Genomic DNA, 27,410 nt, shown 5'->3' with positions numbered 1-27,410 from the left:
GTCACAGAGTGTTCGGCGATATGTTAACCCTTTGCTGCATTACGATTACCATGGCGATCACTGGTGGGCTGTGGGCGACGGGTCACATGGAGGCGGAGAGGGCGGTTTATGGAGAATTTAGCGGAGGAATTGCGGTCGCCTTTTTGGTGGAGAATTAAGTTGTGTGACGGGGTGAAGAAAGCAGAGAGAAGTTATAGCATTAAATGAAGCAACTAAGCGTCTGTCCACATGAGCTTTGCTCAAGTTTAGCATAGTACTCATTGTTAGGGCTTTCTTGTGTGTGTGTGTGTGTGTGTGTGTGTGTGTGTGTGTGTGTGTGTGTGTGTGTGTTGTTGTTGTTATTGCTCTCAGTTGGTCATCTGACCAGAGACAGCGCGTACCAACATATCACATCATTGTCTATGACTCATCTCATCAGGCCCAACCTCCCCCCGCATGCACACAAAAACACACACACACGAATGCATACAACCCCCCCCCCCCCCCCCCCCCACTACATACCCCTCAGTGAAAGACTTTCTCTGTCTGTCTGTCTGACCTTGTGGATGCTTGGGTCATTGCTCTACATTTCTGCACCCCCATCTGTGTGTGTGTGTGTGTGTGTGTGTGTGTGTGTGATGTAAATGCCTTGCAGCACTTGGCAGTTTCTATCCAGTTAAAGCTGCTCTTAACGGCACAAAGACCTTCTTTCATCCACTTACACTCACTTATAATCCATTTTACCCAATATATCATCCGTGGATCATCCATAACTCATACTGCACACACACATTCACAGACGCACACAGCCACAGTGTGTGCAGACACTCTAAACAGTTGTGTTGTCGTTGTAAGCAGAACATTGACAGCCTTGCATTTGTGTAATGGCTTAATGTGTACTTGAAACAGAGACAATGAAACAGTATTGAGCAATTAGACTCTTTGTGAAATCATGACAGTCTTTTAAGTATCTCTCCTTTTGTGTTTCTTTCACATCTCTCTCTTTATGTTCATCTCTGTGACAGCTGTGCTTTTGGGGAGTCTTGACTCTTCCCGCTGGGTTTTGTACCCTGGCTGAATCCCCCTTTTGGCTGGTGTGTGTGTGTGTGTGTGTGTGTGTGTGTGCGTGTGCGCGTGCGCGTGCGTACAATTTAAGTGGTTCAAGTTAGAATTATGAGGGCTGAATTGAGTTCAGGTAGTAAGAGACTGTCCCAAAAGGTGCTTGGAGGTCCTTGAATGTTTTCTCTGTGTGTGCAGGAAGGAGCACAGCATTCTATCCCCTGTGAACTGCTGGAACCTGTTGCTGCTTCAGGTGAAGAGGGAGAGCCGGGACCATGCCACACTTTCTGACCTCTACCTCAACAACATCATCCCCCGCTTCGCACAGATCAGCGAGGACTCAGGGCGCCTCTTTAAGAAGGTAACGCACACTCAAACACAAGCTGACTACATGTCATGTTCATGTCAAGACGTGAATCTCTATCCCTACCTTTGTATGTCCTTGGGAACTGTTGATCTGATGTAGTTCACAGTCCGTGGGAGTTTTACAAGGGGGGGAGGGCAGAGCCGTGTGCAAGTTCCCGCAATTTCCCCCAGCGGTGTGCTCCATATTAATAAATGTTGAAGAAACGAGCCATAGTGCTCTTCGCAGCTGTAGGGGCAGGGCTTCAGATCCACATGGACTGAGTGGAGCACGACTTCCACACCACCTTTTCATGCAGCTGCTAACATGACAAGCAAACTCTTCTTCACTTTCCCAGGGTCAACGAGCGAGGAACGGTTCTCGACAACAATACAAGCAAATATTTTTTTAGTTATTGGCCCGCTCTGAATGTTCCAAACGGTAGTTGTTTTTTTTTCACTCTCGGTCAAGTCATGTGCTATTAGTTGTTTGGCACAAGGGTTGCTTCCATCCGTCAAAAACAACCCGGACCCCAGACATCGGGGGACAAGGAAGCATGTTAGTTTCCGTTTTTTTTTCCTGAGGCAGACGGGCGGTCAAAGGCAAGATGAGTCCAAAGGTCAACAGGCATAGTTGATAGATAGCAGGGCCTGGCCATGGGCGATTGCTGTTTGATTGGCTGTAGTCTGGCTTGTTGTCACCTACTATGAGCCTCCCACAGCACTTTAATGAGCTAGGGCGGAACCACCTCCGTTATCCTTTTACCTCCTCCGTCTGCTACGCTGCCTTAAATCCTTCCTGCTGCACTCGCTTCCTGACCTTTCTGCTCTCTGTAATTCTCCCGTCCACTTTTTCTGCACAACCCTCCCATTCTCTCCATCATCTTGTCAACATGTTCCCTCCCATCCATCGATCCTAACACCTTTCAGCTTTGTAACTGGTTCATCCTTGCATCCCCCCTGCATCTCTGTTTTGGGCCCTCTTCCAAACTAAAGGCAAACTAAACTTTTCTTTTTTGTTTGACAGTCTGATGGCTTGCTTTTTAAAGTCAGTTGTGTTTGTGTCTGAATCTGTGCACACATAAGGCTCCTTTTGTAGCTTGTCTAGGCCTCTCTTTGCTTCATTGTTCTAACCAGGTCTGAATGGTGTCCTTTCAAAGGTTTAGGAGGAGCTGTGCAAACAGTTGCGTATTTGTGTACATGTGTGTGGAGTCTTTTGATCTGTGGGTTGCCATGATGTCATCGGTCACTTTTGGCTCTCGGCCGTCCCGTCTGGGGAAGGCCAGTGGCTTTCTTACTCCCAGTCTCCTTGTTCTCCCTCTTTTGTCTCTTTTTGTTAAACCATTGGCTCTCCTGTCTTTTTCCCCCCGGCAGCATATACAGATATTTATCTCCAACCTTAAAGTCTACATGCATTCACTTCCACAGTCCGTTACTGCCTTGCTCATCTATCTGGACTTGTGACTCCTCTGCATCGCATTACCAGATAATCTAGTCTTGATTGATGATGAGTTGGTTGACCTTATGACTGTGCTGGTATGAAGGTCATTGGTTGGTAAGTACTGATGCTGAGCCACATTAATCAGTCTTTTTTCTGTGTCCCTTCAGAGCAAAGAGGTTGGCGTACAGCTGCAAGAAGACCTTATGAAAGTTCTTAATGAACTTTACACGGTAAGAAAACAGACCGACATTGCCATCACAGAATGTGGCTTGGCTCTTGGGAAAGGTATTTTTCAGTCTGTCCACCACTTTGGTCCAGATTGAACAATCACAATGTCTTTATCTAACGGATGGCGCTATGTTGTATAGAACATTCATGGTCCACAGGGGATGAAGCCAAGCAAACATCAAGCTCGACAGAGCCAATAGTGTGGCTGTAGACTCCTGTTGGTAGACTTTTCTTGCAGAATGAAAGTATACACTGTAATCCTGCTACTGTGAACATCCCTACAACAATAACAACATCACAGTTGTTTTGGTGGCGATGGTGGGTTTCGGGACAGAGGATGTCGTATGTGTACAGACTGTAAAGCCCTCTGAGGCGAATTTGCGATTTTGTGCTATACAAAATAAAATGAATTAAATTGAATGGGTCTCCTCACCATAGCATTTGGTCACAAATGTCCATGGTTTTGCCAAAAGGACTGAGGCAATAAGTGTGTGTGTGTGTGTGCGTGCGTGCGTGCGTGTGTGTGTGTGGGCAGTTTCCTCCCGCAGCACATCTCTGAGCAGCAAGCAGCGGCTCTCAGCTCAGCCAATAAAAAGCTGGTCTTACACTGTAATCATAGTATATAGTAAGAAATAGAAATAGATCTGGTTTGAGTGACGCGCACATGCATACTGATACACCGACTACTGGGTGCAGCGTTGTGGGAGGGTTAGAGCTGTGTAATGACTGCTGCGGCAGTGGTCGCTGGAATAAGGCTGACCCTGCACACGCTTCGTGTGTTTGACTTTCTATGTCAAACCCGTACCACCATCTCCAGGGACAGCAGCGAGGAAGAGCAGAAGCTGGTCGTGTGACTCATTCACTGCAATAAATTTAGATGTTGGTGACAAAAAACAAACTTTCTGTCTGCATGTTGTGGGGGGTTTTGTATGTTCAGCATCAGTGGTGTTCCCGTTATGCGGACTGGCATAATCCCGCTATTCATCAACAGCCTAAAACCACAGTAGGAGACATGGTGGCGCAAGCTCACATGACCATGTGCGTTTGCCCTTGTCCCCAGGTGATGAAGACGTACCACATGTACAACACAGACAGCATCAACGCAGAGTCCAAGCTGAAAGACGCGGAGAAGCAGGAGGAGAAGCAGATGGGACGCTCTGGTCGACAGGATGACCGGCAGACGCCGCGCTCCCCCGACACCTTGGCCAGCATCAAGACCGACGAGAAGCCCGTCCGACGCTCCAGTGTCAAGAAAATTGAGAAGATGAAGGAGAAAGTGAGTGGGGGTGGGACCTGCCGGGGGAGGGGAAAAGGGTGTGCTGCGCATACAGGGAGGAAATCTGTTTCAGAGCACTCCACCGGTTGTCACACAGGCCTTTAAATGTGTGTCTCGTGAATGATTTATGAGTGCCGGACTGGCTTATTGCTAACCGTGTCTACTACAGCTGGGGCTGTCACGGCAACATGGTTCACCACTTCTTATTATCTATAATCTATACTGAGGGGGATTTCACTCCATCACCAAGTATTACTTCCCTCTCTCAATTTGATTTACCCTTCTCCCTGCCTGTTTTCTTTCATTCTCTCCTTTACAACCTCTCTTTTGGTCTTTCTTTCATCAGAGACAAGCAAAGTACACAGAGAACAAGCTGAAGGCCATCAAGGCCAGGAATGAGTACCTGCTAGCTCTCGAGGCCACCAACAGCTGTGTCTTCAAATATTACATCCACGACCTCTCCGACATCATTGATGTGAGTATAAACACACCATATTACCCTGTGAGACAGAGTGTGTGTGTGTGTGTCCCTCTGTCCCTATGCCCCAGCTGGTGGCGGCCCCTCGGTCAGTCTCTTCACATTAGCTTCAGTGCTTGCGTGCATCTTTTCCCCCCTTTGTCGCTTTGCCTCCTAACACTCCTCACTTCAGAGTGGTGTTGTACACTGACGTGATTTCTATTTGTCCTTTTTGATTTGAAACAGTGTTTGCATGTGTGTTTATATACTTTTTTCTGTGTGTATGTCAGTGCTGTGACCTAGGTTACCATGCTAGCCTGCACCGCGCACTGAGGACCTACCTATCTGCAGAGCAGAACGTAGAGATGTCTAAACACTCCGGTCTTGAGACGCTGGAGGGAGCTGCGGAGAGTCTGGAGGCCAACGGGGACAAACAGAAACTGATGGAGACCTACAACAACGTCTTCTGCCCCCCTACTCGCTTTGACTTCCAGTCTCACATGGGAGACACGGTACAGTTCCACAGCTGAAGTCGTTCTTATTAGGCGTGATGTTCTCCAGGGATCAACACCTTGTGTTGAAGCTTTAGTCGGAGCACCGCAGTGCTTGTCTCTGTTAACCGCCCCACTGGCCGCCGCTGTGTTCTGTCCTTTTAGATGGGAGTAGTGTGTGCACAGCAGCCGCTGGAAAGCGAGCTGCTCCAGAGGTGTCAGCAGCTGCAGTCCCGTCTCTCCACACTCAAGATTGAGAATGAAGAGGTCAGACATCCTCTAATGACACAAATTCCTCTTTCACCCCTCTCAGCTTTGTTTGTTAATCTCAGCATTTTCTTCATTGTGTTCACTTGTGTGTGACACTCAGGTGAAGAAAACCATGGAGGCCACTATAGCCAACATCCAAGAAATGGTGACGGTGGAGGACTACGACGTGTCTGAGTGCTTCCACCACAGCAACAGCATGGAGTCAGTCAAGTCCACTTTCAGTGAATCCTATCTCAGTAAGCCCAGCCTGGCCAAACGACGGGCCAATCAGCAGGAGACGGAGCAGTTTTACTTCACGGTCAGCACTGGTTGTGGTCATCAAGGATTTGTCCTGATACTTGAGAATAATTGGCACATATTGTGTAACTCCCCTGTGTGTCTTTTGTGTGTTGTAGAAGCTGAAAGAGTTTCTGGAAGGCAGGAACCTTATCACCAAGCTGGAGGCCAAGCATGACCTTATTGAAAAGACCATGGGAGAGAGTGAGTGGGCCCGTCATAGCGTCCTTCATACCTTTTAGACATCGTCCTTGTGTACCCTGTGTGTCCTACTGGGGAAGGCTTGGTGTCCTGAGGCGGAATAGGGGGCACATGAGTGGTTTCATGGGACCCATCAGGCCACATGCATTGAAGCAGGGGGGGTTGTTTATCTAATAATCCCAAGCTATATATGTGCGAGTGAGTGAGTGGAGGTGACAGTGACCATATGTTGATGCAGCTGTGTGTGTGTGGAGGGGGGTTTCTTAGGGCCAAATGTGTCTACATTTCCACAACCTTGCAGAAACACGTCTGCTTAAAAGTGCTTGTGCAAACTTGCAAGAGCTGTAGGAAGTTAGTTTCAGTCCATCTGAATCTGAATTTCCTCATGTGTCCTGCTTTTCCTATAACTGTCTATATCTCTTGCTCTCCCCTCCCCCTCTTCCTGTTTCCCTCCCCTTTAGGTCAGAAGACTGACTGTTGCCTTGCCAGGTAGGTGTGGTGAAGGAAGGAAATATGCGCGCACACACGCATATACCGTAGCAGTGTTTATGCTTGATTTCTTGGCAGCCAGGAGTATTATTTTCCCTGTCACTGTTTATAGATATTTTCAACACATGTGCAAATGTGTCTGTGTATGCAAATAAAGTGTTACCAGAGTTTCAGAGTATAAATAGTCTTTCTTTCAGGACATAATGACAGAGTGCTGTTTCTCTTTCTCTCTCCCTCTGTGTAGTGGACGAAGAAACTCTGCGGTACGGAAGCAGGTGATTATCTGTCATAAGTGTGTATCTTTGTTTCTTAGTGTCCGTTGGCTTCTCAGTTCGAGCCGCTGTGGCTGTGATTTAAGCGAGCCACGTGTTTTCTCACACTATCCCCCACCGACAGGTGGACAATACTCTACAACAATACTCAGATATTTAGATTTGTATCCACAGTTGAATCCCTTTAGCCTGCTGTAACCCTCCTTTGATTAATCTCATGTTTGCGGCTCCCCCTTGTGGGTAGCTTGTGTTTTGGCCACCAGCTCTCAGTACGCAAAAATCAATCGTTTGTTTTCAAAGATAGGTTTAAGATATTAAGATCCCAATGAGGTTCACATTACAATGGTCTCATAAATCAGACAAAATACCATCCCCAGCCTTACATCCCAGAGATTTCTCTAAACCCCAAACAAACAAAGGGAAAAGGAAAAAGCGCTGTCTCCTAGCAACAGCTGCCCTGCCCACCCTCTCCTGGCATACGTAAATGTGTGCGCACCAATGCATGTGCAGACATGTGTGCGCAGATCCTTCCGACAAGATGTGCATTATTTCCACAACGGTCTCCTGTCTTGTGTTCCTTTATCTGGAGTAATTCATCTTCCCCTATTTCAGGAGTCCGGTGAGGCTATTCCTCTGATGGTCGAGAGCTGCATCCGCTTCATCAGTCGCCATGGTGAGTGAAATTCTCCAGTGAAGTGATAGGTTTAGCAGCAGCTTTCCCTGTGCACTGATTGGTTGCATTGTGAGGCCAGGTGTGAGTGGTTCTGGATCAAATGAATGTGGGACCTTTTTCAGAATTTCTCGGCTTGGAACTGAAAATGCAAACGGCAGCAAACAATGAAATCCTGAAATATGAAAAAAAGGACTAGATTTAAGCACCAGTGTGTGTTTATGTTTCTGAAGGTCTGCAGCATGAGGGCATCTTCAGGGTGTCAGGTTCTCAGGTGGAAGTCAATGACATCAAGAATGCCTTTGAGCGAGGTATGGCTGTCATTTTGGATAAAGTTGGACTGGAGTTTGTCCAGTGCTTTATCTTTTTTCTACCACTCCATCTTCTCTTTGTCTTCCTGTCCGTATGTAGGTGAGGACCCCCTTGCAGGGGACCAGAATGACCATGACATGGACTCCATTGCCGGCGTCCTGAAGCTCTACTTTAGAGGACTGGACCACGCCCTCTTCCCAAAGGAAGTCTTCCATGACCTCATATCCTGTGTTTGTAAGTCTCTTGTCCTTTAATATAGGTTGCTTGATTGTGTGAGTCATTTCCTATTTGTAGTGACTGTTTTTTCTTTTGTTTCCCAGCAATGGAAAGCCTTCAGGAGCGAGCAGTGCACATTAAGAAAGTTCTGCAATCTCTGCTGAGCAAAACACTCATCATTATGAGATACCTGTTCGGCTTCCTCAACCAGTGAGTAGCAGGACACACAAGCACCAAGACACTACAATAAACTAATGGGATACATAAAAAAACATTGTGGTTGTTTCATCAGAAAAAAAGATAAAGCTACTTTCTGGGATGTATTACATCAAATTGAGTCATTCTGACTCTAACGTAAGCTAAGGTTTTTGATGGTTAATGTTGATTGAAAATCGTTTTCTTTTGTTTTAGATCGGTATCTTGAGACCATTTTGGTATTAAGTGAACCGGCTTAGGAGCAGGGCTGTCTCTCTGATTTTGGATTGTGACTGTAGATGAGTAATAGTTGAAGTGTTTGTCATGACACCTTATGACATGGATACAGTATTCAGAGATGCTAAAAACCAGATGAAGCCTGATGCAAAATGCTTCAGGCTTTGTGCGATTGTATGTGGAATTTATTCAATTTGAACTTTTGAAGAATATTGACATAGGCCTCAATGCAATGATCTACTTTGGTTTGTTTATATCGTAGTTCATTTCCTGAGAATGTGTCCCAATGGTCCGGAAACTGCTACAACGACCAAACATTTGGCCTCACTGTAGGCCTCAAACCAAAAGTCAATGTATAACGAGTGGTGCTTGTCACAAGTGTTTTACTGTGATCAATATATAGTTGCCTTTTTAACTGCTGATTAGTCTACAAAATGAATAAGGCCAGTGTGGTCTGCTAAAAATTGCCTATACACACGCAATAGCTCCATAAACCAGATTGAGGTTAAAAGACCTTTTTATTTGGCCTCCTCTCAACAAACTAAACATCCTATAACCTTCTGTGGGAAGTCAGGTCTCGAGCCTAATGAAAGTCCAATGTGCAAAGTCCATTTCTGCCTCGTCATTCCTCAGTATTTCCACTTTAAGTTTATTTGTGAAGCCCATTGCATACAGTTTCTCTATATGCACACCCAGAAACCAAGCTCTTTGAAAGACGAGCGCAGACTATCTGTGATGAGGGAGACTTATGAGTAAAGGCTGTTAACATACCTTCAGCTATTGGTGCTTTTCAGTAGTAGTTCACACCAAATGTAATCTTGTTTAAGATTTTCTGCCTGTTTACTTTGTTTGGTACTGTATCTGTTGAGTATATGCTGTTACCCAATACATATGGAAGATCAATTTGAGACACACGCAAAACCTGGCGACACACGATACAGACCGAGCCTACACAGCATTGTAGTCAAGGCAAAGCATAAGGAAGCGAAAGAGAAAAAGAAAAGGGATGTGGGGGAACCTGAAATGTGAGACTCCTGGGTAAACAGAGTGGAGACCGAAGGCGAGCTTCTTCTTTTCCTGAAGTGATTTAGGGTCAGCTCAGTGCTCATGCTTCTTCTGACACACTCAAACACACACATCATCATCAGATCCTCACCACAGTGAACAAATGAGGTGGTGTATTGACGCAGGCTTTGGGGAAAGTTTACCGTTGGACCTTATGCAGTCCGACATGTGGCAATATGCATGCACAGCTTGTTCACGGGAAGCGGGCGATGACGTCTGTAAATGACGAGTCCCGGTTGCTTGTGGGCATAGTCTGCTTTGTGTATATTATATGTTGATGCCGTCTCTGAATGCCTCTGCTTGGCCTCCTGCACAGCCTGTCCCAGTACAGCGACGACAACATGATGGACCCATACAACCTGGCCATCTGTTTCGGCCCCACCCTGATGTCTGTCCCAGAGGGCAACGACCAGGTCTCCTGCCAGGCCCACGTCAATGAGCTCATTAAGACCATCATCATCCACCATGACACCATCTTTCCCAAGGTGCAGGAGCTGCAGGGCCCCATCTACATCATTCCTGGAGCTGGAGATGACTTCTGGTGAGGAGAGTTGGGAGAAGTTAAGGCTAGTAGGAGGGTGGGCGGGGGGGCGGGGGCTCAACTTGTCTTCCCTTCTCCGAGGCCGGGGGGCCACGAGGATCAGCTTACCCTCCATCACACAGGAGATTAAAGTGCCGCCTGACCACATCAGCCTGGGAGAGCACAGCGTGCACGCAATCCCACTCACTTACCAGAATGCACACAAGGGACAATTTTCCTGTAACAACAAGCCTCAGTACCAGTTATTATGAGTCATTGGAGTTGTTTAGACTGTTAGTTACACTGGACAAGCAGCTCTCCGTTGCTAGTGTACAATGTGTAGACTGCAAGATATTATCGCACTAGTCTTTTTGTAGTTTCATTATAACGTCAATTGGCAACTTTTAAAGGAGCATTGTGTAGGATTAAGGGGGGCATTTAGTGGTACGGTTGTAGATTGCATCCACCTAAATACCCCTCTATTAACCTCTCCCTTTCCAAGCGTTGGGATAACTATGGTGGTCCTCGGGTAACGTCAAAATGCAAAAGGCTCCTTCTAGAGCGAGGTTTGGTTTTAGGTGTAGAAACATGGCGGACACTGTGACGAGCGGGACCGCTCCCTGTGAGATATATATGGCTCATTCTCAGGTGACGAGAACAGAATAGATCAAAACAGCTAATGCTGAGCAGACCATGTTGCAATAAGATCATATCAGCCGCTGTGCCAAACTGGAGCAAGGGTATAAAGCTAAAGGGCTCCTTCCCCACTTACTGTGCCATCCATCTTCAAACCTGGCCTTTATTTCAATCTCAAATACGCATTGGTAAAGATTAGAAGTGTACAAGTTTACAGCATGGTTATAATCCTGACAAAAAGTACTGCCGTGGTTCATGCAGTGCGAGCATGAAGTCAGGATGTGAGTCATCAACACATCGTCAGTCTGAAACTGTTATCGTGGTGTCCTCTAACCTCATGTGCTCTCTGTGTCCACTTCAGTGACAGTCCACACTGTGAGCCCCCCATTGTGGAGGAGCCTGCGCCCGACACCGCTTGTGTCACCCGCAACAGCGAAGATGGTGCATAAAACACACACACACTCACTTGAATAAATGTATTTTTTATACTGTACTCAATGAAGGCAGTCTACTCTTGCCACCAGTTTATGAAATCTGATCTTACTTTTCTCAACAGTTCCTTTAATCCAGCCCACATTCTTCTCCCAGTAACATGTTTATTACGCTGCTTTGTTGCTGCTCAGCTAACATTTGTGCATTCACCAAACCACAGCAACACTAACTTGCTATGCACTAATCTGGCCTTCCCTTCTCTTCCACCTCTCTCTCACTCATTTGTCGCTGCCTCCTGCTTCTCCGTCCACTTCCTGTGTCGGTCCACCGTCCTCTGAATCTCAGGCTCCTTGGCTGTTTCAGAGTCCGACCCGTTCGAAGCCATCGCCCGGTTCGACTTCTCCGGCCGAACTAGTCGGGAGCTATCGTTCAGGAAGGGAGCATCTCTGATGCTTTACCAGCGAGCTTCTGACGACTGGTGGGAGGGACGACATAACGGAGTGGATGGACTGGTGCCCCACCAGTACATTGCGATCCAAGAAGCGTAAGATGTGTTCTCTAAAACTGATTAGAACATGAATATATGTTGGACAATAAGAAACATTTTCCCTTAACACTGTCGATGGTTTTGATGATCAGTTTTGCTTTTTTGTGGATATTGGTCGTGATAACCGTCTTTGGATATTTAGAAAAGCATAATACAAAATTAAAGTATTATTTATATTATTATTATAACCTTTTACACGCCGCCTTTGTTGTAGAAATTCTGGAAATGTGAAAGAGCCATGTACAGAAAACACCAATAAAATATACTTGTTTACTCTGAGCAAAGGTAAACCCCAAAAGTAGTCCATCCGTCTGGAAATCCCCATAGTTGCATTGCTTATCAACTTCCTGGTTAACTTCCCATGTTGTTCGTTCGACCTAAACGCTGTAGGCATTCTAGTTGGAGACCACATTTCCCAAAACTCAGAGGTTGTGAGCAAATGGTTATAGAGTATTCCAGTATTCCTACTAGACAATAACATGTATATAATAAGAAAACAAACACTGGATTTTCCTTTCAAGTTTACGTCACTTTTGTTGTGGGTAAAGAACTTGTACTAGTTCAGCATAGTAATTCAGTTTAATGGCTTTCATCCTTACTTAGTTACATCCTTGTTCTGTAACCTGTTTGGATGTGACTCATCAGCAGTAGTTGCTAATTGGCAGCCAAGTAGCACTCAGCGGGTCGGGCGTTTCATATGTATCAGTGAGTGTGTTGGCTCCGTCTCTGCTGACTTGATGCGGCCCTGATTAATAAACTAGCGCTTGATTGTTTCAGGTCTGATGGGGGCCGGGGAAGTCCAAAGGCCGATGTGGAAAGCAGGGACCTGCTGGAGGAGAGAGTGTCCACTCGAGGCAGCGCTGCTTCTCCTACTGGAGCTCATGTGGCGGACATCTACCTGGCCAACCTCAACAAGTGTGTCTTGGACTATTTACATCATCGCATAGGTTTTCATTTGCGGCTTCAGTTGGTGTGACATGAATTGAAGAATAATGTAAATATAAATATATAAAAATACATAATAACAGAAGTGAGGAATCAAACCTATTAACATAAAATGGATTTATTGTTGGTTTCTATTTTATGATTTAATTTTTCTTTTTTGATGTTGTTTTCAGACTTTTTAGACCTAAAACCACAAAAACTCAGTAAATAGGAAAGACATAATTGAAATATTTGTGTCATTCAGGTTGAGGAAACGTCCGGAGTCCGGGAGCATCCGAAGAGCGTTTCGTAGCTCGGAGAGCGACGGTACGAGTCCAGGAGCCAGTGGGGGAGGAGGAGGAGGAGGGGTAAGGACCGCTTCTCTTCCCGTTGGTGGGGCTCTGGTACAAGAAACCGGAGATAAACGACCCGTCAGCGCTCACAGCATCCTCAACTCGGTCACCCGCCACTCTTCTCTCAAGACCAAGGTGCAGGAACATCTTACCTTCGACAGTTAAATGAGGTGGATGCACTATTTTGCCTAATTTTCAGCCAGCATTTAATCGAGGGCGTTCTGAATGTTCAGGTGGAGAGTCCACAGTTACGCAAGACAACCTCAGCCGGGCGCTCCAAGAGCTTCAGCAACCACAGGCCATTGGACCCCGAGGTCATAGCCCAAGTGGAGCACAGCTCTCAGGTAATGCAACTCGGCAATTCCTTTCATCCCCATCTGCGGTGCTTCTGTGTGCACAAAGTAACATTTGCCTTCGTGTCTGCCTCTCGCGTCGCAGGACATCGAAGCTGCGATGACCTCGGCCCTGACTGAGCTCAGTAAGTTGGAAAGACAGAACACCTCTAAGCACACCCACACCCCCGATGTGGTCCTGGACACACTGGAGCAGCTGAAAGGTCTCGGGGGCGGTTGTGGCGGGGGAGGAGGAGGAGCCTCGGAGCCCTCCAGTCCGCTCCACTCCCGTCTGTTAAGGGACAGTGAGGGGGGCTCCTCCCATAGCCACCCACTTCAGCGCAGCGCCTCCTCGGCCAGCGACGTGCCCTCCTCCTTCCGCCCGGTCAAGAGCCGGCCACGGAGCCCCCTGCCATCTGCCACCTCCCCCTCTCTCTCCTCTTCCTCCCTCTCCTCGTCTGTACCTTCCTTTAGAGAGCCCCGCCCCCCAGCGACAAGGCCCAAACCGGTGGTGTTCCCAAAGAGTGGCGGCGGCAGTCCAGCCATGGGTTCCCCGACCTCCACTGTGCCCCCGACACCTCCTCCCCCACTCGCCGGCCACACCCACTCCCTCCCTCACACCCCTCCTCCTCCTCCACCCCAGTCTACTGACAAATCCTGCCCGGCTTAACCTTCTCAATCTGACCGGCGATACTGATTACTTGCAGACCCTTTTGATTCCTACAGCTCTCCTATCAGGTGCAGAGAGCACTTCCTTTGTTTCACAAAAGACCTAACCCACTACTCATGTGTAGCATTCAACTCTTGTTGTCCGGCCTAAGGCGCCATGTTCCCTTTTACAGTGTCAAGAGTTTTCCTGCCATCTGCTGGCGGCTCTGCCTTACCGCAGTCAAACTACCAGAGGGCATAGGCTGGTGAACACCCCTCAATGACACTTGATGATGATCTTTTGCCACTGCAGAGATCCCAGGCATCACTGGATTTTATTTCCTTCTTTTTTTTTAAAGGGGAACAGGACTCAGGATGGACACCTGCAGACCTAAAACTTAAACTTACATTCACTAGTTTGTGATGTTTGAAATTGTGTTTTAGTGGGTGTGAAGGAGTCTTTTCACACAGATCTAAGTGAGGAACAAAAAGCACTGTTTGATTTTGTATAGTAGACATGACCAATTTTCGTTTTTTTTAATGACCCATGTTTAACGGAATAGAAGGGAGTGTTTTATTCCTGAGAATAGACTGTGAAATGCTAAGCTCTCTCTCTGCAAAGAAATTAAACACACTGACTTGCTTGCTGCTTCAAGACTGGAGATAAGGTTTGCATTTGTGATTGATGAGCGGAAAGAAAACTGGGCCAAATATCAGTGGAAGTCATGTGATGGAGAGCTTTATTTGATCTCTTCCTCCAGGGTTTGATATGTTGGTGATTTTATTTTTATTTTTTATGACTTTTCTTTATTAGTACCGCAGCAGGGGCATAGCGGGACCAGCGTTCCCCAACTGTAATTTTAAATGTGTGTGTAGGGGATGTGTGTAGGGGACAACTGAAACCCAGCATTTCTATAGGTAAAGTTAGACTGTGCACACACGCATTCTCTCAAAGTGTGTGCGTGTTGGTGTTTTGTGGCAGCTAAAACGCCTTTCAGGTTTTCCTCGCATGCTGGGGCCATAGACAGCGGCCACTACGGCTAGCTTGCTGAATGCATCAGTTTATATTTCTGCAGCACCAGACACAAGACATCTTGGAATATAAAAATATAAATATGAACTTCACGCTTAACAGTAAAAGGGTTGTATTATTCTAACGGTGTGTATGTATGTTTAATAATCACATTGATAACTGGAAAGCATGGAGCTAAGGATCCTCTTAAGTGTGTGTGTGTGTGTGTGTGTGTGTTTTTCTAATAGAAGCAACCAACCACCTCATCCAATGCGTTCTTAAGAAAAAATTGCTTTCTTGTTACGTTTTGTTCCCCAGTTGTTGATTAATGCTCAGAATCTCTAACGTGTAGCCGTCTGAGTGTGTGCATGTGTGTGCGCACCTGTGGGAGCATGCGTGGATGTAGAATAGGCAGTGAGCACACTCCCACCAGCAGGCAGATAGTGTTCCCCCACCACCAAAAGCTGTAAACCTATGGGAAACACTGGTATGTATGGACCCCGCCCAGAACTCCTTTGCAGTGTCCACCCACCAAAAAGCCACCCAACAGCAACTGTCTGGAGAGACACCGGAGTACCAGCAGCCTTGGTGCTTAATAAATATGCACTGTGTGTACATGCAATCTGACAAAAAGCCTTCACGTACATACATGATAGGAAGTCATCCTCAGCCTCTGCTGTAACTGCACCAGCGGCGGATTATCTTTAAGTCTAAACAGAAGGAGGAAACCCATATCCAAGGGCTTACATTGTTTTAAATATCATTATTGCAGTAATGTATTTTTAGCTAAATTAGATCTGATGATGAATTAAGTAATATTTGAATAATTTAGCGAGCACTGACTTCAAAAGTGGACACATGCCATTCGGGGAAAACTAAATCATACCTTTTTGTGGTTTGTATTTTACAACCCGCACTGAACTATTTGTATCTTCATATTACCCACTATCCCGCCCCTGTTCTCCCAGTAATACAGCACATACTGCATTCCTGTATGCTCTCTACCATGTTATGAATTATACTTGTAAAGGTTTATTTGTATACTGTTCTTGTATTACCTGGTGTATTTGTGTCGCTCTTACCTCATGACAACTGGAGGGACTGTGACTGTTTGTGTGTGTGTGGGGTGTGTGTGGGGGGGGATATGGGGGTGTAATTTATCAGCATAAACAAACACAAACAGACGTGCATGTGGTTGGTTGATGTGTTTGTTCCTATTCAATCTCAAATCAATCATTGTGCACTTGAACAACTTGGCTTGCGTGTGGACTAACTGTGGGGACGGTTTGTCTGAATTGAATATTGTTAAATATGCATTTTGTGTCCATTTGAAGACGGCGGAACTCAAAAAAAAAAAGACTGTAATGTCAAATCTATTTATAGTTGTCTCTGTATTACTGGAGAATCCTGTGTTCAGATGTACTTTGTATATACAATGTTGTACATTACAGAGGTACACTCTTTTTTGGTACAATATTGTACAGTAATAGCAATAGTAGTTTAATCAAATAGGCCTTATATAATTCCATGTGTAGTTCTTGTAGTAGATCTTTTTTTAATAAACATTGCTTGCTATATAGAGTCTTGAATTCTTTGACGTTTGCAGCAGTAACAAATTTGTCTAAAAATATTTCTGATAGAATGTCTTTTCCGTACTAATGAAGCATGATGTCAGAGATTGCGGATATACAGCAAGAAGAGGCGAGTCGAGCACAAAATGAGGGCTTTTGATGGCATATTGGAAACCAGACAAGATCAGCCACAGTCCTTTTCACATCTTGCATCTCTGTGTACTTCAATAGACCCTCCTTGACTCTTAAAACACCCTTTTTTTAGAACTGCACACCTCAGGTTTACAACCCAGGCTTACGGTTAAAATGTTTAGTCATCACTTCAAGTAAAAAAAACAAAAAAACAAGACACCTCACCAGGGTCACCTTTTTACTTCTTTTTTAAAAAACGCTGTACCTCCGTGCTGAGTACTAGGAGTCACTCGCCATGTAGAGAAAGCTGAGCTGGATGAGGTTCCCTTTTAAACAGAACACATTGACGTGCAAACAGAAGTGGCCCTTAGACAAACAAACCTAGGTCCACGCGTACTGTGTCTGCAGTAATGCATCGTGGTTATAAACATCAAAAAGTATGTCCATGTGGATGAACCCCACCAAGTCAGCTCTGGTGTTCTCAACAGTATCTTGGGGAAACTCATGACTGTTGGCTTTGCTTTTGAAAATACATGACAACATTGGGGGGTCATGCAGTAGTGTGGCTTTAACACGTAGGTGAGCGACACGGGTGCGCGTGGGGCTCCCAGTCAACACAGACGGAAGTTGAAACAGAGAATGAAACCGTCAACTTTTCATTTGGCTGTATTTCCGCCACTATTTTAAGATTAACGAGTGCGACGCGCCCTAAATCATTCAACAAACTCGCTGCTGCCTTTGAAGACACTCGGGAATTTGGATCCATGTAGGAGATGAAGTGTTTTGATCCTCGCTGACCCGCTTCACACAGCAGTTACGCACCTCATCGCGGAAGAAGTTTCACACGTAGGCGTGCTTTGTCCTGAAGCCAAACCGCCCGGCTTCACCGTAAAGTACAGTTTAGAGTTGTAACTTACACGACTGACGATTACTTTTAACGCCTCATTTCACGGAGGAAAGCAGCGGAAGCTGGTTTCACAGCCGGTAGTCCGGTGGAGGCGGACTGCTGGCCCCAGCTACTTTTTTTTTGTTACCGATTCGATTTCCAGGTTTTACAGGAGCGGTCCAGGTAAGCTAACCTGACACCTTCCACTCAAGTTAGTTCAACTGAATCACCGAGTAGCTCAATTTACTGGCTGATATGAACGGTAACATAAGTGGTTGCTAACGGGGTTAGCTACTATCGGATGGTGTCATCAAAGTGCGGACGACGAGCTGGTTAAATTGGAAACCAGCGTTAGCCAAAGTTAAATAAAAGTCAGTGTTTTGCTATTTATGTGACGTGAGGTGAGGTTAACATGGTACACGTTAACATGTATTGTTACACGTTAATACCCCAATTAACGCTACGGTAACTAATTTGTGAATTTTCTTCTTCTTTCATCTCCCAACACAAAGTCGGACATCGTGTCCCCGCATTGCTGTCCCCGTCTCTTCCTCCAGCATGACGGGCATGACGGCCAGCACGGCCAACTACCTTTGGTCTCTGCAGGACGTCCTCGGCCAAGGGGCCACTGCCAGTGTCTACAAGGCACGCAACAAGGTGCAAGGAGGGCTTTTCATCAACTGAGCACCTCATTCACATCCCTGGTGCCCTGGTGTTTTCCGGCTTACTCTTTCGGCTGAAAAGTGACCTAGATTGTGTGATTTGCAAAACGATGTGGTTACAGTGCTCATGTGGGCTGCTTTTGACATTCTTACATGGCGGTTTGATGTGTGATGCTGATGTAAATGTATGTGTGTGTGTGTGTGTGTGTGTGTGTGTGTGTGTGTGTGTGTGTGTGTGTGTGTGTGTGTGTCTGCGTGCAGAGATTGGGTGAGCTGGTAGCCGTCAAGGTGTTTAACTCTGTGAGCTACAACCGGCCCCATGAGGTCCAGATGAGAGAGTTTGAGATGCTGAGGAGGCTGAAACACAGCAATATTGTCAGGCTGTATGCTGTGGAAGAGGTAAGGCCACTGCAAAAAAAACAATGACAAAGAAAAAAAAGGCCATGTGATGTAATTATCACTCTGTCTTAAATCTGCAGTGCTGTAATACATCAAATAACATTCCATCACAAAATGCCAAGCATATATCTCGAGATATGCAGGTCATGTTTCGGGACAGAGGATGTTGTATGTGTACAGACTGTAAAGCCCTCTGAGGCAAATTTGTAATTTGCGATTTTAGGCTATACAAAATAAAATAAATTGAATTGAATTGAATGTAATAATGTTAGTCCTGTTGGGATCAGTGTGTTTTACTTGTGTTTTAGTCTTTATGAGGAAGTAGGGATTTAATATAATCTTATAATGTTTACAAGGACTTGCAGCTCGGCCCCTAATATCGCCCTCTCTGTCTCCAGCTGCCCTCCAAACAGAACGTGCTGGTGATGGAGTATTGTTCAGGAGGAAGTCTACTCAGCCTGCTCGAAGAGTCGGAGAATGCCTTTGGTTTACCTGAAACCGAATTCCTCATAGTTTTGCAGTGTGTTGGTGGGTATATATATATATATATATATATATATATATATATATAAATAAATATGGGGTATACACATATATTGGTATTTCTCCATCATTTATTATACCTGAACTGAAGTATTCCTCCCTTTCCCATCTTCAGTGCAGGGGATGAATCACCTGCGAGAAAATGGCGTGGTACACCGGGACATTAAGCCAGGCAACATCATGCGGCAGGTTGGGGAGGATGGAAAGTCTGTTTATAAGCTGACTGACTTTGGAGCAGCGAGAGTGCTGGAAGATGATGAGAAGTTTATGTCTATCTATGGAACGGAAGAGTATCTGGTAAGATAACAGTCCCAGGAATATACTGAGTATGTTTGTATCCGAGAGTCAAAGATGAGTTGAGGTGGCTCTTAGAAAATACCCGAGCGCATTATGTAGTCCTTAGGGGTGTAACGATTCATTTTAACAACGATTCGATTCGAATGGCGATTCATGGTTGCCGATTCGATTCATGGACGATCTGGGTTAATTTAGAACGATTCGATTCGATTCGATTCAGTAACTTTACTTTAAGTTTCCGAGATCCCTGTTGTTTCTTGTAAGGAAATCAGGTTTAAATTAATTATGGATATTATAAACAAGCAAACAACAATTAATGGCAAATGTATTAAAATTTTATTTGAATCAAGTGCCATTTTCAATGTAAACATTACACAATAATTACACAATGTTTGGATCAATTCACAGAACCCCGGATTTTCAACCACATTGTAGGGTCGCATGTCTTTACAGATAAACTTGGCAATTGTACTGTGATGTTGAGTTTGGTGCTGGCGAGGCCTGAGGTGTCTGGAGAGCTGGAGTTACCTGCTGCTGCTGCTGCTGCTGCAGCGGTAACGCTGCTAGAGGTCCTGACTGTCGGCGCTGTTTAATCCCACGGCGCCTCAGTAGATAGCTGGAAAGATTCGGCGTGTTTCAGTGTTTTTTTATTTGTCTTCTACATATTCTACAAACAGCGACCGACTTATTTAGAACACCTCCGTGTTTGCAAAAGCCAAAATGTTTCCACGCGCTGGATCGATAAGTTGGTTTGTAAATGTCTCGCTCGCAGTCGTGTCCTCCACGCTGTGTTTTGTTGTTCCGAGTTTCACGCTGCGTACTGATGACGTCACAGACAGGCAGACTGAATCGAGTACCGTTTAACGTGTCTAAAGTGCTAAAAAACAAACAAACAAACAATCCATAGCGTTTTTGTACTTAAATCCAATGTGCAGTTTCCAAGTATCGATACAATCGATTATGTACCATTCCATTTCGATTTATAATCGATATATGTCGTCCGGAATGCCGATTTGTGGAGCACAGATCGATTCAGTTGGATCGCAGGAATATAAATCGATTAATCGATTCAGTGAATGAATCGTTACACCCCTAGTAGTCCTTAAAAAATCTGTCAACATTTGGGAAAAATTTAGCAGGCAGAAATTGGCGGGGCTGAATGTGTCGGATTAAGAAATTCAGTTTTCCTTAACTTTTCACCAAATACTGTTGACATATATCTTGTAGCTCTTGAAAGATTCTGCTAACTAATTAAGTAACAGGTTTGAGAACATAAATAGTATTTATTATTTCTAGAAACCTTGCTGGAGGTTACATTTTCATTTCATTTCCTACTTTTATGTATCATCAGTTCAGCTCCACGAGGGGGAGACAAATATCCACAACATAAGTCCACTTCAGTTTACATTACATGTAATGGGGCTGATGCTTTTATCTAAAGAGACTTGCATTGCATTTTAAAACCATGTTTTGTTTTTTTTTTACATTTAGCCCGGAGAGCAATTATAGGTTGGGTGTCTTGCTCAGGGACACTTCGACAAGGGTTCAAACCACCAACCTTGCGGTTCCCGGCGCACCCTCTCTACTCCATGCGCCACCGTTTAGTGGAGCTTCAGTCGCATGAACGCTTCAGAAAGAAAAACACTGTTGCTAAAGCCCGGAAATAAGCAATTTGATTTGTATCACCCAATATCACAGTCCAACATTTTCCAGAGAGGGTTTATTAATCTGTACAACATTTAACATACTGATTCAACATACTGATAAAAGTATGAAAAGTTAAAATGACCCTCTTGAAGCCGAGTGATCTCTCTGCAGAATAGATGTCATGTGTGCAGAATAAACAACATTTTACAATAACGTCAATCCACAAGAATGAAAAAACTGTGATAATGAGCCTAACCATGGCAGTGGCTGCACGATTGGTAGCAGAAATAGAAAATAATTAGCAGTGATATCAATGTAACTAACCTCCTGCTCCATTCACAATGCTTCAAGAACAAAATGTGACTTTTGGAACAGAAAATCCTTTTACTGCCTCAGTGGAGCGTGGTGAACTATTATTAGATTATTGCACATTGGTAATCTGTTCAGTTTTTTTCCAGGGAACACTCGCAAGGCCTTTTGGAAACCAAAGCACCATCTGAATCTCTGTGCTGCATATGATTGGTGTTTTTTATGAAGCCTAACATGGAATCCACTCAATCACCCTCCCCGTGTTGTTAGTGTCTGTGTTGACATGACTTTCTTAGGCCGGCTCTTTTGGAGTCTCTTGATCGTGAAACCTTATGACGACTGGGTGGCCACTTTGTCCAAAAAACACTGCATTCACATGTCACTTTCACAATACAGAAGTTTGTAAAATAATCCTAACTGCTGTTACTAAATGAAGGTACAATGACTACAAACTGTTTCTTTTCACACGTGTGTGTGTGTGTGTGTGTGTGTGTGTGTGTTCAGCACCCGGACATGTATGAACGTGCTGTGCTGCGTAAGCCTCATCAGAAATCGTACGGAGTGAGTGTAGACCTGTGGAGTATCGGTGTGACATTTTACCATGCTGCCACTGGGAGTCTTCCCTTTGCCCCTTTCGGAGGACCCCGCAAGAACAAGCCCACCATGTGAGTCAAAGCATCAATGCAATGACTTGACTCCCACTTTGGGAAGCATTCCACCATGAAAGCAGTAAATAGTTTTAGTGTTAATAAAAACACCACTCAACCTTTTTAACCTCCCAAATGCTTAGATATTCTCTTTAGAGATGGATGATTGTCTGCATGTTGTTTCTTATCCCCTGGTATCTGACGGAGCACAAGCCACTATCAATGATTATCAGCCTGACTTGTTTGTTTTTGTTGTGTAGGTACAAAATAACTACAGAGAAGCCTATGGGGGCTATAGCTGGAATACAGCGGGTGGAGGGCGGGCAAATCGAGTGGAGCTACCACCTACCTCACAGCTGCCAGCTCTCACAGTATGTCAACTCAAGTACATGCACTAATGAGTAAGGAAATAAAAAATAAACGAAAGGTGATGCTAATTTTTCACTTGACTATCCCTCTCCCTTTGTCTGCAGGGGTCTGGCGATGCACCTTGTTCCGATACTAGCGGGCATCCTGGAGGCGGACCAGGAGCGCTGTTGGGGTTTCGACCAGTTCTTCAAAGCCACCACAGATGTGCTGCAGCGGCAGCCAGTTCACCTCTTCTCTCTGCATCAGGCCATGGCGCACTGCGTCTACATACACCACTACAACACGTTAGTGCGCACAGACACAAGTAAAGCAGTGTAACATTTGGACTGCAGCTCTGTAGAAAGAAAATGTTTTTTTCCATATTAGTAAGATTATATCTCTAGCGATAGGCGTAACAGACTTCAAAAGCCAGTTGAACTTTCCCTTTATTTTGTGATTTTTGTGACTTCATGCCGTGGCCCATTTTGGTGGAGTTTTATGAGACAAGTAGATCCATGTAAATGTGTCAAATCAATGCAACCCCAGCTTTAGAACCACATCTGTGCTTTGCAGTACATTTGTGTATAATAACAATCTAGCGAATAAACCCTGTACTCAGGTTGCAGAATCAGACCTGACATTTTAAAAATAAGTTTCCAGCATCCAAAAATCCTCTCCTCTCCCTTCAGGGTTTTGATGTTCTTAGAGGAGGTGGCGTCTCAGACCGGTATAGCAGTCCAGCTGCAACACCTGCTATACCTTGGTCACAAGCTCCCTCTGGAGGGCAACATGAAGGTGGCCAACCTCCCGCACACTTCACACGACAGGCCCCTCATTCTGCTCAGCGGGCCCGACACGAATGGCAGCTTTCCCTTCAGGGAACGTAAGGCGCTCAAAGAAATACACCCATGATATGTTTCTGTGAAGTCCAGAGCATTCCTCTTCTTTCTTTCCTAGTCTCCGAGGAAGATATGAAAGAGTTTGGATGAGAGTGTGATCCATCATCACATTTCTTCATAGGGCACATAAATATCTTTGCGAACCAGCTGTTTAATGGCAATATTTGTTTAGTAATAATAATGTGAAGGCCAATCCCAGATAAAGGGAAATTATATACAAAACATAATTAAATTAAAGCTAGTTCAAAAGTGGAATTCATCCCATTTTTGTGCATACACTCATTTATGACGAGACACGTACCTGCACGCACTGTTTCCAAAAGTCATGTGTTTCTGAGGTTGTGTTTTTGTCTCCTTTTGTAGCCGACACTCCAGTCATCCCATCCCGGTTCGATGTTATAGCAGACTACAACTTCTCCAAGGTTGATTTTCTTTTTACATCCATATGAAAAGTTCTGGTCGTATTTAAAGAAAATCTAAACTCATCTTGCCCATCATTTATTGTCCGCTGTCATCCCCTTGTCATCTGTAGGTTATAGTGGGAGTGGTCCACCAGTACCTGAGGCTGGTGCAGTCGCTGCACACACACAGCGGTCTGCTGCTGCAGGGATACTACAGCTATATGTGAGACATGCTGACCTAAGCAGTATTTGTTTTACTGCGCGCGGAGACGCAGCCTCGAGGTTATGTACTAATGCTCCGGGTTACATCCTTCTTACACTCTGATGGTTCCTCAGGATGATGTTTCGTGGTGAGTGTGAGGAAGCAGTCCACACTATCGCCATGATCACCATTAGACTGCAGTGTTGCCTCACCACGGAACAAAGGACTCACACACTGTGAGTTCATCGACACACTTTTTGAGTTTGATAGAGGGATCTCACAATGTGTATGACACAATTGTGGGACAAGGCAGTAAGGCAAATGGAGCTGCAGTTGCTTTCGGAGGTTTTGTTCATTGCTTGTGCGCGTGACGCATGTTTTTATATTGTTGTAATTCAATCCCCAACTTCCGCTTTTTTCCTCCCTTGTCTGCTGTGTCTTTTTTTCTTAGAGCCTGTTATGATGCAGAAAACAAGGGTTCAACTGAAAGCAGGCAAAGGCTGCATCTTGTGAGTAGCACGAGGAACAAGTATCCCAGCTTGACTAATGAGGCTGATGGAAATAAAGTTTGGCATGGAGCTTTTCTTTGTATTTTAAAGCCATTATTTCTTCATCAATGAGTTTTTGGAGAGAAACCGATAACAATTTTATCCAAATGCAATTACTCTTTCTGTTTTCAAATGATCCAATTGTCAAAGTTTTCTCTTGTCAGCATTGCCGGACTTCAAACACATTTAATCGATGGACTGTGTACCATTTGTTTAGTGTCAGGTTGGTGATTTTTTGCATCTCTATCTCCTCAGGTACGTGAGCACTTGCCTATATACAGCGCGGGAATCCATGAGTTCCACAGCCGACTGAACCATCTGCAGATCGAACAGGCCAAGCTAGCAGAGACGCTGGCCAATGACCAGAGGTACTCTAGGCCTACGCGGATCCTAAGCCGGAGGGAGGTCTACTGTGTTTTTTTAACTCTGACGTTTTGCCTTCCACACAGCTGTCAAAAGATGGAGATGCTGAAGCAAAGGATAACAATGATTCATCAGCATTATCGTAAAGACAGACAAACTGGCAGTATGTATCTTTTTTTATTGTTACTACACTGTATTTACTCTTTTTGTAAAGGGTCAAATTGAAAATGCCTGTTTTTCCCTTTTCATCACAGAGTTGGCATATAACGACGAGCAAATCCACAAATTTGAGAAGTAAGTCTGTGTCCACGTAGTAGGCAGCCTGTACAGTGTGTTATTCTCAGCTCTCCTGTAATCCGCTTGTCACTCTTCCATCCCAGAATCCACCTGTCGTCCCACATTAAGAGAGTGAAATCTCTTCTCAGAGAGGACTGCGTGCTGAGATACAAAGAGCTTTTGGCCACGACCAAGAAGTGGAGCAGGTCAGAGCAGTTTTTCATAATGAGGAGGTTTTGACCCGATCGGAAAAATAAAGGGAAGAAGTCTGATTAAAAACATGCTACTTATCCAAAGCATGTCTCAATGTTACGTTGAATATTTGCTAAACAAAGCTTTGATTATATTTTAGTGAACTAAAAAGGTTCTTGTTTAGGTTCAAGAATGGAAAACCCGGGTAGTCATATTGTTTTCAATGCACTGGTTTATTTTTAAATCTCGCTATTTAGCTTTCATAACATGTCCTCTCTTGGAAACTAGTGAATAGTAAGCATTCAAATTCCTAACTTCAGTGTTCGTTCAGCTAAACTTACTCAATTTGTATATGTACATTGGGGCATGGACATTTTCTAAATTCAAAACCCAATATACAAGTAAGAACAGAAATCTGTGCAATTGTTTAATTACTAATGGATTAATTGTTACGAAATTATGCAGATAATATCAAGACATCCTTTGTTCACTTTAAACTGGCAAAAGCACATTTCAGTTCTGAAATCTGTAATATCAAGTTCAGAGGGTTTTTTTATGAATGAAATCTCAGTGGCACGTTGTAGAGATGCGAGCGTGGACTCACTGAAGTGTCTCACTGTGTTTCCAGCGTTTTACTGGAGATGAAGACCAGACTGCAGGACTTCTCCTCTTTTTCCACCGACTTGTTGGCAGAGGTGGAGATGAATGAGCATCACCTAAATAAGGTAAACTTTGTCTGTGTCGAATGTCTCTGCAGCTTAGACCAAATATTATGGCATGCTGTTCACATGTATCCCTGCATTGATAAAGATGTTGTCTAGCGTCTCTGTGATGTGATGATATAACGTCTCATCTGTCGCCCCTCAGGCTCTGGACAGAATTCTCTGCACTCTGCAGTCAAAGCAAACGGGACAACAGCCGGAGATCAAGGACCAGATGGTCTCTAGGTGTGTGTCTCTGTTTGTTTGTGTGTGTGCGGAAGATTGAGACGGTTGCCCAGTTGCACTAAGAACTTGTCTTCCCTTGTTCTAGGATGCACCATCTGAAGGAGGAAATGGAGATGTTGGTGAGGGAACTACAGTGTAACAACAGCATTATTGAGAGGTGAGTCTAGTGTCCGACTGCATGTTTCTCAAAACTCAGGAAATCAGGAAATCAGGAAACATTTATTAGCCAAAATATGTCAAACATACAAGGAATTTGTCTTGACAGTAGACAGACAAGACAAGACAAACTCACAGCCCAATGCGCAGTAGGTGACCAAAGATGATGTTTGTGTTTTGTTTTGTTATGTAGTCTGGGAACGGTGAGCCCTGCAGAAGCTTTGGAGCCAAACTTGGCCAGACCGTCTACACTTTGACAAAAGAGCTGCGTCCTTGCGTCTTAAAAGAAATGCCACGCTTGAACAGCCATGGACCATGTGGTGTTTTTTTTTTTCAAGGACTGCCTGAAGGCCTAATGCTGTAAGAAGAGGAAGCAGTCAAAGACAATCAATATGATGTGAATCTCAATTTAGAGATGAGATGCACACAATGGAGAGGAAGGAAACGCTGCGGTTGAATACAGACCTTAATGCCTTCAGTGTTATTGTATTTCTAATATGCTGCCACAGTGATGGATAAGGCAAAATTAATTCCAAGGCAGCTGCTGAATATTTTCAGTATGCCTGTGTGTCTTCTTTGTCCCATAGAAGAAGTACCACAAACTGGAGACCCTCAAATGATTAATATGACCAGATTGGCACTGTAGTTCTGTGTGTGTGCGTGTGCGTGTGCGTGTGCGTGTGCGTGTGCGTGTGCGTGTGTGTGTGTGTGTATATCTTATGTTGAGGCGTGAGATGCCTGCTGTTTTTTTCCTGATGCTTGATCATTGAAATGTTTCTATGTTTACTTTAAGGACATCTTTGTACATGCATGGTGATGTTATATCTTTGACTGTCAGCCTTTCCAAGAACATAGCACTGTCATTTTGAAAATAACAGCAAATGTTAGGTTGAAAACACAGTTCAGAGAATACAGCAAATAACAGTATGACAATAATTATGACATTAGCCATTGTGGCTCATGCAGTGGAGAAATCCTAGGGTTTATTTGTGTTTAAAAGGGGTCACAGAGGATACACAATGTTGGAATTAATAAAAAGGAGGAAAATGCTTTTAATGCTTTATTTTTTACCATAAACATGTTTTAAATTCATTTGTTTTTGGCA

The 27,410-nt window shown here is 44.6% G+C and overlaps 2 protein-coding genes across 6 annotated transcripts in view; both read left to right on the top strand.

Moving 5' to 3' along the window:
• Window positions 1-16,457, top strand: part of srgap2 (SLIT-ROBO Rho GTPase activating protein 2) — a 43,834-nt gene extending 27,377 nt beyond the window's left edge. For 2 of the 4 annotated variants that reach the window (XM_040202890.2, XM_078092215.1), the window contains exons 3-23: window positions 1,237-1,399; window positions 2,989-3,051; window positions 4,110-4,325; window positions 4,672-4,800; window positions 5,073-5,294; window positions 5,439-5,540; window positions 5,644-5,841; window positions 5,939-6,023; window positions 6,482-6,509; window positions 6,754-6,784; window positions 7,394-7,454; window positions 7,685-7,762; window positions 7,863-7,997; window positions 8,084-8,189; window positions 9,793-10,017; window positions 10,994-11,073; window positions 11,428-11,608; window positions 12,389-12,526; window positions 12,801-13,023; window positions 13,122-13,232; window positions 13,327-16,457. In XM_040202890.2, the coding sequence (XP_040058824.1) occupies window positions 1,237-1,399; window positions 2,989-3,051; window positions 4,110-4,325; window positions 4,672-4,800; window positions 5,073-5,294; window positions 5,439-5,540; window positions 5,644-5,841; window positions 5,939-6,023; window positions 6,482-6,509; window positions 6,754-6,784; window positions 7,394-7,454; window positions 7,685-7,762; window positions 7,863-7,997; window positions 8,084-8,189; window positions 9,793-10,017; window positions 10,994-11,073; window positions 11,428-11,608; window positions 12,389-12,526; window positions 12,801-13,023; window positions 13,122-13,232; window positions 13,327-13,890 (3,139 nt within the window). In that variant the 3' untranslated portion in view covers window positions 13,891-16,457. Of the gene's footprint in view, window positions 1-1,236; window positions 1,400-2,988; window positions 3,052-4,109; window positions 4,326-4,671; window positions 4,801-5,072; window positions 5,295-5,438; window positions 5,541-5,643; window positions 5,842-5,938; window positions 6,024-6,481; window positions 6,510-6,753; window positions 6,785-7,393; window positions 7,455-7,684; window positions 7,763-7,862; window positions 7,998-8,083; window positions 8,190-9,792; window positions 10,018-10,993; window positions 11,074-11,409; window positions 11,609-12,388; window positions 12,527-12,800; window positions 13,024-13,121; window positions 13,233-13,326 lie in introns of all 4 variants that reach the window. The other 2 variants (XM_040202888.2, XM_078092214.1) reach the window with 1 other exon arrangement.
• Window positions 16,458-16,940: 483 nt separating this feature from the next.
• On the top strand, window positions 16,941-27,356 carry ikbke (inhibitor of nuclear factor kappa B kinase subunit epsilon). 2 transcript variants are annotated; one of them, XM_040202599.2, is made up of 21 exons: window positions 16,941-17,652; window positions 17,982-18,126; window positions 18,393-18,530; window positions 18,929-19,058; window positions 19,189-19,370; window positions 21,831-21,991; window positions 22,234-22,344; window positions 22,447-22,626; window positions 23,011-23,204; window positions 23,584-23,642; window positions 23,753-23,844; window positions 23,958-24,059; window positions 24,275-24,332; window positions 24,627-24,739; window positions 24,821-24,897; window positions 24,989-25,028; window positions 25,115-25,216; window positions 25,831-25,927; window positions 26,070-26,149; window positions 26,235-26,306; window positions 26,499-27,356. In XM_040202599.2, exons 2-21 carry the CDS (start codon window positions 18,028-18,030, stop codon window positions 26,560-26,562), a joined length of 2,151 nt encoding a protein of 716 aa, XP_040058533.2. In that variant the 5' UTR covers window positions 16,941-17,652; window positions 17,982-18,027; the 3' UTR covers window positions 26,563-27,356. The 2 variants fall into 2 exon arrangements, with proteins under 2 accessions (XP_040058533.2, XP_040058534.2); XM_040202600.2 differs by having other exon boundaries at window positions 17,169-17,652; window positions 26,644-27,356.
• The last annotated feature ends 54 nt before the right edge of the window (window positions 27,357-27,410 follow it).

This window comes from Gasterosteus aculeatus, chromosome 17 (assembly GCF_964276395.1).
Source record: "Gasterosteus aculeatus chromosome 17, fGasAcu3.hap1.1, whole genome shotgun sequence".
NCBI classification, from domain to species: Eukaryota; Metazoa; Chordata; class Actinopteri; order Perciformes; family Gasterosteidae; genus Gasterosteus; species Gasterosteus aculeatus.
Note: the sequence above shows the minus strand (reverse complement) of the source record. Positions and strands in the feature narration are given on the sequence as shown.

What these genes read in the sequence shown, in the direction of transcription:
- ikbke (XM_040202599.2), top strand. Translation starts at nt 18,028, where the DNA reads ATGACGGGCATGACGGCCAGCACGGCCAACTACCTTTGGTCTCTGCAG. An exon ending in ATGGAACGGAAGAGTATCTG is followed by an intron (nt 19,371 to 21,830) that starts GTAAGATAACAG and finishes GTGTGTGTTCAG; the next exon opens with CACCCGGACATGTATGAACG. An exon ending in TAAAGACAGACAAACTGGCA is followed by an intron (nt 24,898 to 24,988) that starts GTATGTATCTTT and finishes TTTTCATCACAG; the next exon opens with AGTTGGCATATAACGACGAG.